The following is a 10,797-nucleotide window of genomic DNA, read 5'->3' as shown; positions in this document are numbered from 1 at the left end:
TTCAGCTTCCCGCCGGTGTGAACGCGGCATTACCCATTAGCCCTAAACTTCTTTGCCATGTTTTACTATTTTTTTTAAATATTTTCAGATAGTTCAAATTGCCAATCTACAAGCTCACGGACGGACGGACGGACGGACAGACAAACACACTCGGTCAAATGTAGGAGTGGTTGGCACCACTCAAAAAGAGAATTACTGGTGCAGGGCACTACAGATCTCAGTGGGGAATCCGTTCTTCCCTGATAAAGAACAAGAACTCTACAGTCTCCTCCTCCACGTCACCCACGTTACTGTCCAGTTCGTCGGTGTCCACTCCGTCTCTCAGTTTGAGGCGGAGGTCCCTCTGTTCCTGGTACGCCTGACTGGCGGCCTGGCGGTACAGCCAATACTTCTCGACCATGGCCCTGCGCTTGTCCACCAGCTCCTTGGAAGCCTTGGACTGGCTCAGACGATCTTTCTGCTCAAAGATCTTGGAAAACCTCTTTAGGTCTTTATTGATGGACCTGATCTTTTCCTCGCTCAGCAAGGTGGCCGGCCGGGGCCGCCAAAGCAGCTGACAGAAGCGCTCCTTGTTGTTCTTCTGAAGCAAGCGGCCCTGAAACGTCCAAAGCCAGTAGGTGTTGTCCACCTTGTGGCTCCACCAGGACACGGAGGTGACGACGTAGCGGCCCGTGGGATCCCACTCCACGTTGGACACCGTGTAGTGCTCTGCCGTGCTCATCATGGTGCAGTCAGACGTGTCCACGAAGGCCAGGGACCCATTCATGCTCCTGAGCCCCGCCAGCACCAGGAACCGTCCCCGCGGGCTCCAGAAGATACTGTTGACCTGCTGATTCTCAAACACTTTCATGAGCTCGATCTTGCCGTTGTTTTTGATGTGGTAGATGGACGCGTTGTAGCGACCAGGAGACTCTCCGTGGACAACTGCAAACCTGCTGCCGTTGGGCTCCAACGCAAACGCTACAATGCTCTCCTTCATTTCCACTAGATCAATCGGAACCAGCTTTTCCCTCATTCTGAAGATCTCAAAGTTGGTGACGACTCCCTGCGTTCCCTTGGGGTTCCTGCCCACTTTCACACAGAGGTAGTCTCCGTTCCTCTGCCATTGCAGTTTGCAGTTGACTACGTTGAACAAGTTGTGAACCCTGATCTCCTGACGTGAGGGGATCTGCATCAGGGTCACTCTGGCCGGGATGTGTTTGTCGTCAGACAAACACATCCAATACGCTATGATGTTGTCAGCAGGAGACCAAGAGAAGTCTTTGATTCCAATGATCTTGAGACTCTTCAATTCAAGCAGGAACATAGACAGAGTCTCATAGATGCTCAATGTATCCTGTGTCATTCTGGCAAGGTACTTACCATCGTGGCTCCATTTGAAGACGGGCCAGTGTGTAGTGCTCTCACAGTGGAACACCCTCTTCTTCTGACCGGTTTTAATATCCCAGATGATGGCGATGGCCTGTGGGTTCTCTCTCGTGTCATTCGGTGGTGGACTGAAGGTCACCACGTACCTCTCACAGGGGGAGAAGTCGGCGAGGGAGACACCCTGGTGGTTGAACCTCTGAATCTCCTTGAATTTCTCACCGCCCCACAACGCAATGCCACGCAGGTGGAAGGTCACCAGGTAGGTGCCTTGAGGAGACCAGCGCACATACGTCTCTGTCCACTGTTTTCTCTCCTCAATCGGCTCTGTGGCGTCGTTGGAGAAGATGGCCGTCCTCTGTCCCGACTCGTAGATCACGCTGTACTGATCGCAACATTCTGGATCTAGAAGCCAGTGCTGCAGGTTACCGATGTCTTTGAAGGGCTGCTCCTCAGGAGGCTCCCAGTCGTTACTCTCGTTCATGTACTTGTCAAAATCAGTCAGCGTGGTGACCTTGAACGTGTGCTGCTTGTCCAGTTTGTAGCCGTTGGCGCTCTTCACCGCCTCCGAGGCCTGAGCGGGAGTAGCGTACTCCATGAAGACGTAGCCTTTAGTCACACCGTCATCCGCCTCGGGATAGAACTCGGTGGCGATGTTGCCGAACTTGGAGAAGATCTTATGAATGATTTTCTTTAGCTTCTCCAGGCGCTCCGGGCCCACCTGGGGAATGTTACCAATGTCTTTGAAGGGCTGCTCCTCAGGAGGCTTCTCTTTCTTTACCACCTGGGGAACGTTGTCCACCACTACACAACTACACTCTATACCGTCGGCTTCCAGGGGCTTGTCCTGCAGCAGGTCACACAGAAGTTCTTCATCTCCGATGTCGTCCACAAAGTCCTCTGGGTCGCTAAAGGAAGGTTCCTCTTCCTCGTACACGTTCATTGTATCTTGCATTTCAAAAAGATTTTGGGGGTGATTACTTCTCTTAGAAAGCTAAATGTGTAATTTACAGAGCCCGGGGTTTGCAGCTGTTGTGACACTTTATACCCATATGGGCATAAAGTGACATCATGTGCTTCAACCAATCAGCAGTATCCATTGCCCATACATAGATATTTCTGTATCTGTAAGTCTATGTCACTTTTATGCCCATGTATGGAGTGTGGCATGCCCAAATATGGATTGATTGATTAATTGAATACTTTATTAGACAGAAATGCAAACAGCACACTTGGTCTAAAAGGATAACACCAGGAAAGAGTCCTGAGGACTTGTTTCCATTGAGGTCCTATGTATTCAATTAATTAACATAGCATGAAAGATAACACCAAAATACAATATCATCAACAAACATAAAACACTATATGTACAGAGTAGAAAAGGGGGGGTGGGGTTGAAGGCAGTGAATTACGTCACCTTTCTTCTTGCTTCTTTGGCCTCCTGAAAGGTGGCATCTCTATGGTCAGTTGAACAGGGTACTCCATATATGGGGGATTTGCGGATATGCTGAGCCGACCCACTTCCTACTTGGCACATCACTCCCTCCGGTCCTCTGTGATACGTACGCAGAGAAAGGGGGTTCTCGAGATACACTGGTCACTCACTCACTCACTCACTCACTCAGAGATTGTTTGGATTTATAGATACATATATTGATACATTTTAACAATAACAAACCGTGCATTTACACAAGTTGGACAGTACAACTAGCTTTCCTTAGATTTTCCCTTTTCTGTGTGTGGTGTTTTTTTCTGTGGCATTTCTTCCTCGGCCTAGTGCTAATGTGTGTGCAAAATTCCACGGAAATCGCACGTTCATGATTTGAGGCATTTTGTTCAAAATGGATCACTCCTGCAAACTTTGGAAGCCAATCTTAGCCAATCAGGATGGAATATGAAAACTCTTTAAGACCAGTTTAGTTTAATGACTATATAGGGATACTGTATACCGATTTGTGTGTTAGGACAAAAAGTACTGTCAAAAAATTAGTTTAGCAAAAAGTGGCCTCCTGGTGGCGCCATAACAGGCCCATGTGAAAACTTGGGCTAGAGGCTCTGCTCTGGCATCCAGGGAGTATGTGTGCACAGTTTCACTACGATCAAGCCAACAGTGCCGGAGATTAGTAGATAAAAGATGGACACACACACACACACACACACACACACACACACACACACACACACACACGGACGGACGGACGGACGGAGGGAGGGGGTGCAAAACTTAGTCTCGGCCATCCATACCTTTTGGCCTGGCGAAAAAAAAAAGAAAGAGGATTACTGGTGCAGGGCATTACAAATCAGGTTAAGCCAAAACAGTACAGGAAAACCTAGAGATGGTGAAATCATACAGCCATCATCACCATATAAAATGGACAAAACAAGCTGTATCCTAGTTGTGCCGGAAGAGTTCAATCCCCACCCAGCTCCACAAGTGGAAGAAGGCGTAGACTACGAGGGTGACTGGCAGTAGCAGGCTGTAATAACAGAGACCGCTGCCACCTGTACAGCCCTGTGGAAAGGCTTCATCCACTGCAGCAGAGTAGAGCAGGCCACACAGAGACACTACAGGCACCAGCACCACCAGAGTGGACAGAGGGAGCATGTATGATGCACAATGTCTAATCAACATAACAGGCTGGCCTGTGTTGTAGTTGTATCTGAATTCATCTGGAGCAGCCTGAATGTCTTGGATTTAATGCGGCCAGCCTGTGACGCAGTCATCTATGATATATCCATGACATATCTATGATGTATGGCTCCATATTTGGCCATGGTTTCAGCCTGATCCAAGTCCCATAGACTGCCATTATGAAATGTAAGTTAAATATTTAGAGTTGCATACCGACAGACACAGCATAGTAAATATGTTCTTACTGCGTTAATATTCTTCAAATACAGAAATCTGGGATTGAGTCGACATGGTCGGAATCTACAAACAACATTCACGCAACATTTTGGGGATAATAAAACGCCCCGTCTCAACTTTGTGATTTTTAGAAACATACATTTACAACTTTTTCGTTGCCGTCCAGGCTGCTACCCCGAACATGGCAGCCGAGCGTCTACCAGCCGAGACGCCTGGCCAAGCTGAAGGACTCTATGACGTATCAATGACATAACAACACCACATGTTAGAAAGGCCCTGGACTCTGTCATTTCATTCAGTGTATAGGAGACATGGCCAAAAGCGATGTGTTTCAGTGGGGCCAGTTTATGTGCCCCATCTGTTCTCGGGTCTACAGCACCACCCACATGCTGCAGGAGCACGTCGAGGCGCATCTCCAGGAGCAGACCGTCGTGGTGGCTGAAGGCGAGGAGAGCTACGAGTGTCCCATGTGTTCCCTGGTCTGTTTGGACGCCTCGGCGCTGCAGGAGCACGTCGAGCTGCATTTGGAGTACGGCGCGGTAGAGGAGCAGAGGCGTCGGGAACAGGAGGCTAAGCAGGAGGCCAAGCAGGAGGCCAAGAAGATACCGGTGCAGATACAATTTGGCCTGAGAGGCTACAGGGGGCGCTATAACAGGAATAGGATAGAGCAGACAAAGGGGAAGGCCGTGTCCAGAGACTTTCACAACGGTAGGAACGGGACGATGGAGGCTTTTTCCCCGGGGCTTGATGACGGTAGAACCAGAACTCGGGGTATGATCGGTGCCTTGTACGGGTACTACCAGAGGGAGGCCACAGACTGTGCCCACGTGTGGCTGAGTGCCGAGGCGGACCACTTCTGCGCCTCGGATTTGGACAGAGGCTGGGGCTGCGGCTACCGGAACTTCCAGATGCTTCTCTCCTCTCTGCTCAGAATGAAGACGTTCGCCGACCGTCTCTCGGAGAAGGCCATTCCCAGCGTCCCCCGGCTACAGGGCCTGATCGAGGGGGCGTGGCTGGAGGGCCTGGATCCACAAGGCGCGTCCCACTTCGACCGGCGGCTGCAGGGAAGTCGGGCCTTGATCGGCGCCACGGAGATCTACGTTCTCCTCACCTCCCTGGGAGCCAGGGCCGAGGTCGTAGACTTCCACAAGACCACCGGCCCGGGAGACACCCACCCCAGCCTCTTTGATTGGGTGAAGCGGTACTTTTCTGCTGGAAGGGGCACCAGGTTGCCCCTCCTCCGCGTGACACAGACCTCTCTACCCCCTCTGTACCTGCAGCACCAAGGTCACAGCCGGACCATCGTGGGACTGGAACAGAAGAGGAACGGGACTCTGTGCCTGCTGGTGCTGGACCCCGGCTGTCCGGCCGCGGCCAGGGAGCTCCTCGGCAGGTACAGCGCGGCCAGGGCCGTCGAGCGCATCAGAAAGCTTCCCGCCCAGCTGAAGCACACGCAGTACCAGGTGGTGGCAGTGGAGGGCGCGCTGTCTCCCGAGGAAAAACACGTTTGCATCTTGAAGTCGAAAACGTGGCGAGCTGAAAGGATTCCTTGAGCCTGGAATGCAGATGTCCCGTTTCATTTTCACTGTGGATCTAATAATTTGTTGCTGTCGGGTGGAAACCTTCTATGTCCAAAACCGTTCCTTTTTAATTATCACTAGAGGTTCTAGGCCCGATCATATCACAGTCCATATTTGGCAGTGGTAGCTGTGCATTGGAAAGTCCTTATGGTTATGACTGATCATGGTGATCGACTAATCCAATAAAAAGATGCTGCGGCCAAAAAGAAGCTGCGGCCAAAAAGAAGCTGCGGCCAAAAAGAAGTTAAGCTGCTAAAATGTTAAAATGTAGTTTTATATTAACTGTACAATACGTAAGTACATTGAAGGCGGGGAAAGAAGCCTACATATTAGCCAGAGCACTGATCAACAGCCTGTGGCAAGTTTGGAGGCAAGTGGAGCGATCGTACGTACTTTTACCACGGACAAACTTTTGGAGGTCATTTCAATTATAGTAGTAGGATTAGAATTAAATAATTACAATTTTGTCAGTTGTGATCGCTACTTTTGTGTGACACTCTTGTATGATGAAGTAGGGCATTAATTTACCAAAAGCAAACAAAGAGTTTATTATAATTTTGTTCAGTTATTTATCAGTAATACTTTTGTTAAAAAAAATCTCTTTATTCAATAATGTTTTTATTTTGTATTTATATTAATATAATGCCATGGCTTATTTCAAATAGATCATATGTATCAACTCGGCCTTTGTGAAATGCAAATCAAGAAAAAAAGTTTGTTTTCTTGTTTGCTCCTGATTTGAGATGTTAATCAAATATAAGAAAATAAAATACATGTTTATAATCTTCTCTCTATTGTGTTTTTTATTATTATTATATTGATTATTATCTCTACTGGCTTACACCAATGTCAAAGTTATATGTTACTGTATTCTTCCCTTTGGGGATTTTGTCCTGGTTTATGTCCAGCTGCCACATAAAGATATAATAAAATGGTACTATAGCCCAGCTCCTTATCCAGACATCAGTCAAATGAAAACTTCACTATTGTAACTCTCTCCTTACTGGCCTCCCGGCATGTGCGCTTAAGCCCCTCCAGAATGCCGCAGCACGCTTGGTCTTCAACCATCCTATGGTGTGTATAGTTTCAATGTACAGATTATTGTCTCCGCCAGGCCGAAAGAGTGAGTGAGAGTATGTTTTACCCTCTGTCCGTCCGTCCGTCCGTGTGTCCGTCCGTCCGTGTGTCCGTCCGTCCGTCCGTCCGTCCGTCCGTCCTGTCCGTCCGTTAGCAAATAATCTTGGCCCGGCCACTGCGAAACTGTGCACACACTCTCCCTGGATGCCAATTCAGAACCAATTCAGATTGGCCTGTTATAGCGCCACCAGGAGGCCGATATGTGCAAAACACATTTATTGATACTACTCCTACAGATTTTGTCCAAACATCACACAAATCGGTACACAGTATGTCTATAGTCATGTGATCAATGCGGATTTATCCGATTTCCCATGTTACATCCTGATTGGCTAAGATTGGCTTCCAAAGTTTGCAGGATTGGTCCGTTTTGAACAAAATGCCTCAAATCATGAACGCAGCTTGCGATTTCCGCACATTTCTCTTAGGCCGAGGAAGAAATGCCACCCTTTTCACATTGGCCTATTATAGCGCCACCAGTAGGTCTAATTTTGCAAAACACATTTTTGGAACAAAATGCCTCAAATCATGAATGCAGTGTCCGATTGCAGTGAAAAGCCCTTGAACAAATGGCACCCTTTTCACATTGGCCTATTATAGCGCCACCAGGAGGCCACAATAACGTACCTGACCTGGCGGAGACCTGTGCTCCGAGGAGCACTTTTTCTAGTTGTTGTTTTTTTCCCCTGATATTCTACTGTTAAGACTGAAGATAGGTCCTTGGTTTACCTATGATCCAAGATGACTATTTCTATGCATTACCTCGTGTTTACCTTGCTTACTGTAAATCGCTCTGGATTAAGAGCGTCTGCTGAATGCTTAAATAGTACATTTTACTGTACATTTAGCAATTAAAAGCATGTCTGTTTAATCAAGCGTGTTTATTCTAGTGTTGACGGCTGACAGTAAAGCTAGTGGGGGAGTGGTTAGATCTGAACCGTTTCCAGATCAGGGCCCCACGATCTCCAAAGTGTTTGCGGCACACCCATCTGACCACTTAAAACAACAATTGCTCCTCCCTTATCTGCACTTTTAATAATTAGGTCAGGGGTCTTCAACAGGGGGTCCGGGACCCCTAGGGGGTCCTCAGAGTTACTACAGGGGGTCCGCCAAATCTTTGTGTGATAGGATTTTTTTTTAGCATCCCTTTTCTGAGGGTAACATTAGCCGAAAATAGCAGATCTACAAGCTCACAACGCCTCGCGCTGCGAGGCGTTGTGAGCTTGTAGATCGGCTATTTTTGGCAACAACTATATAGGTGTAAAAGGAAAAAAAGAGCAGACCAAGTAAAAAAAAAAAAAGTTTAATCTGAAACACAATTTTATACAATATAGAGGGGGTCCCTGCTTCACATCTCTCTCAGTTTGGGGGTCCTTGGCCTGAAAACGTTGAAGACCCCTGAATTAGGTGTTGATTTTAAGGCAGACCTTTTCCAGCCTGGCTCTCGTTATGTTTCCTGTTTCTCAAACGTTATATCCACATCATTATCAACCTGCTAAAGGCATTCAAACAGGCAGCATCGCTTATGGGATTAAAAAGTGGACGTGGGTTTGAAACATAATATTTACATGTGAATAAAATTCTGCGCAACAGCATGTTCTATGGATCTATTGAACAGTTGGTTCGCGAGGGTTTTTCTGGGTCTTTCTTTATTTTTTAGACATTTCAAAAAAAATTAAGGACGACTTTATGTTCAGTTTCTGTATATTATATTAACCTGCACTTGAACCCCAGCATCCATATTCCGGGGGGAAGTTGGGGAACATTAGTGGGGAACGATGCGTTGTGTGGGCACGCAAACTTATACATGTGCAATTGTTTGGTAAAGAAAGAAAAAAGTGATCCATGTAACTCGGTCTAGTTTACTAGAGCAGGAGTTTTCAACCCTTTTCATATCAAGGTCCATTATTTATGTGGCATTTGAGCCACGGAACCACCTTTTAGCCTCTCAGACCCAACACTTAGAATATGTTGTGACCGACCGCACGACACAGAGTTGGACGATGTGACGCCAATACATGGAAGAAGACAGCTCAAGGTAGGAATATATCTTAATTTCTTTCCTTCTTTCTTTCTTTCTTTCCTTCCTTCCTTCCTTCCTTCCTTCCTTCCTTCCTTCCTTCCTTCCTTCCTTCCTTCCTTCCTTCCTTCCTTCCTTCCTTCCTTCCTTCCTTCCTTCCTTCCTTCCTTCCTTCTGCAGTGGTTCTCAACCTGTGGGTCGGGGGCCCACTGGCAGGCCGTGAGGATATTGCAAGTGGGCCCCCCAAATAATTGACAAAAAACATTAAGATTTCACAGACCCCGGGGCAGACCAAGGACCAGATGGGCAGATTACATCTCCACACTGGCCTGGGAACGCCTCGGAATCCCCCAGGAGGAAGTTGCTAATGTTGCTCAGGAGAGGAAAGTCTGGAGCTCTCTGCTGGAACTGTTGCCCCCGCGACCAGAGAAGAACAATGTCATTGTATTGTTTCTTATAAAACATAGTGTTTTATAGTGATACAGATACATATGAATGTAAAGTCAGAACCAATACATTGATCATTAAAAATAAACAAGCTTTATTAGTGGTCAGATGGGTGGGTGTTCAAGTGGGCCCCCCCGTCTGACCTCTTTATTAGTGGTCAGATGGGTGGGTGTTCAAGTGGGCCCCCCGTCTGACCTCTTTATTAGTGGTCAGATGGGTGGGTGTTCAAGTGGGCCCCGGAAAAGTGTTGAGAACCACCTGTTTTAATGTGATTCAGCTCTGTTTAAAGGGATAGTTCACCCAAAAATAACTTTTTTTCCTATGGATCAGTCACCCCATGGAGACTTGAATATTGTGTCTCTGTAAATGAAGGCTGACGTGTCTGCTGTGTTGTTTCTGCTGTTGAAGCTATAGTGACTTTTGACAGGGTTCAGTATTATGTGTCTATGGTGATGTTGGTCACTTCATTTAGCATAACGTGTGACTTTTGCTGTGACCTTCACACAGTTAGAGCTAGAGGTGTTGAGCTCTGATGTACAGTCAGTAATGGAAGGCTGATGTGAATGAGTTTCACTCTGTTGTGTTGCGGAAATGGTGATATTTTCACTATTTCATAAACGTTTTTTAAATGTTTGGAATTGATTTTAGATTTGTTTGAACATTTCTTGTTCTTGAAAAGAAATTATTTTGGAAAAAAATATGAGATTTTGTTCTGAAGAAATGTGACTTTATTCATTATTGAACATCTTCTCTTCTTATTTTATTGTTAGTTTTTTAAAACGTTGGGTTAGGAAACGTAACCCATACAAATGGTTGCGTGACCCACATATGGGTCCGGCCCATTGTTTGGGAAACACTAATAGCAGCAGACATGTATTGTGTGTTTTATAAACCATACAGTATTCCACAGCCTTATAAAAATATCTCATATTTTAATACTACTCACTTTTTTTTTTTTTTTCACTCTGTGGGAGGAAACGAAACAGATGACAAATAGATAAAAAAGAGAGAAGTATGGCTAAAATGCAGAAACGGTCAGTTTGAATAGCAACTTCCTCTTTGTTGTTCAGTAGATCATATCTCACACTAAAAATAAAAAGGTGCTAAATAGCACTAAAATGGTTCTGTGGATGGTAACGGTCGCTACAACAGCCTAGTCCGACCTTTTTTTTTCTTTTTTTTTTCACGGAAAGCTCGACCCCAGCAGTTCTTGTATTTGTTTTACTTAAGTTAAGGAATAAGGTTAGGTTCAGACATAGTTTTAATGAGGTTAAGGTTAGGAATAAGGTTAGGTTTAGACATAGTTTTAATGAGGTTAAGGTTAGGAATAAGGTTAGGTTCAGACATAGTTTTAATGAGGTTAAGGTTAGGAATAAGGT

At 46.2% G+C, this 10,797-nt stretch overlaps 2 protein-coding genes across 2 annotated transcripts; one reads left to right on the top strand and one right to left on the bottom strand.

Moving 5' to 3' along the window:
* Nucleotides 1-217: 217 nt before the first annotated feature.
* LOC308074052 (eukaryotic translation initiation factor 3 subunit B-like) lies at nucleotides 218-2,308 on the bottom strand (the record flags this gene model as incomplete). The annotated part of the gene is made up of 2 exons (XM_080413391.1): nucleotides 218-2,086; nucleotides 2,150-2,308. 2 exons carry the CDS (start codon nucleotides 2,306-2,308, stop codon nucleotides 218-220), a joined length of 2,028 nt encoding a protein of 675 aa, XP_080269517.1.
* Nucleotides 2,309-4,545: 2,237 nt separating this feature from the next.
* Nucleotides 4,546-5,787, top strand: LOC308074051 (zinc finger-containing ubiquitin peptidase 1-like; the record flags this gene model as incomplete). Its single annotated transcript, XM_080413390.1, has 1 exon — nucleotides 4,546-5,787. One exon carries the CDS (start codon nucleotides 4,546-4,548, stop codon nucleotides 5,785-5,787), a length of 1,242 nt encoding a protein of 413 aa, XP_080269516.1.
* Nucleotides 5,788-10,797: the final 5,010 nt, after the last annotated feature.

Source organism: Gymnoscopelus braueri (genome assembly GCF_963280865.1).
Source record: "Gymnoscopelus braueri genome assembly, chromosome: 19".
NCBI classification, from domain to species: Eukaryota; Metazoa; Chordata; class Actinopteri; order Myctophiformes; family Myctophidae; genus Gymnoscopelus; species Gymnoscopelus braueri.
This window is presented reverse-complemented; position numbering and strand designations above follow the sequence as displayed.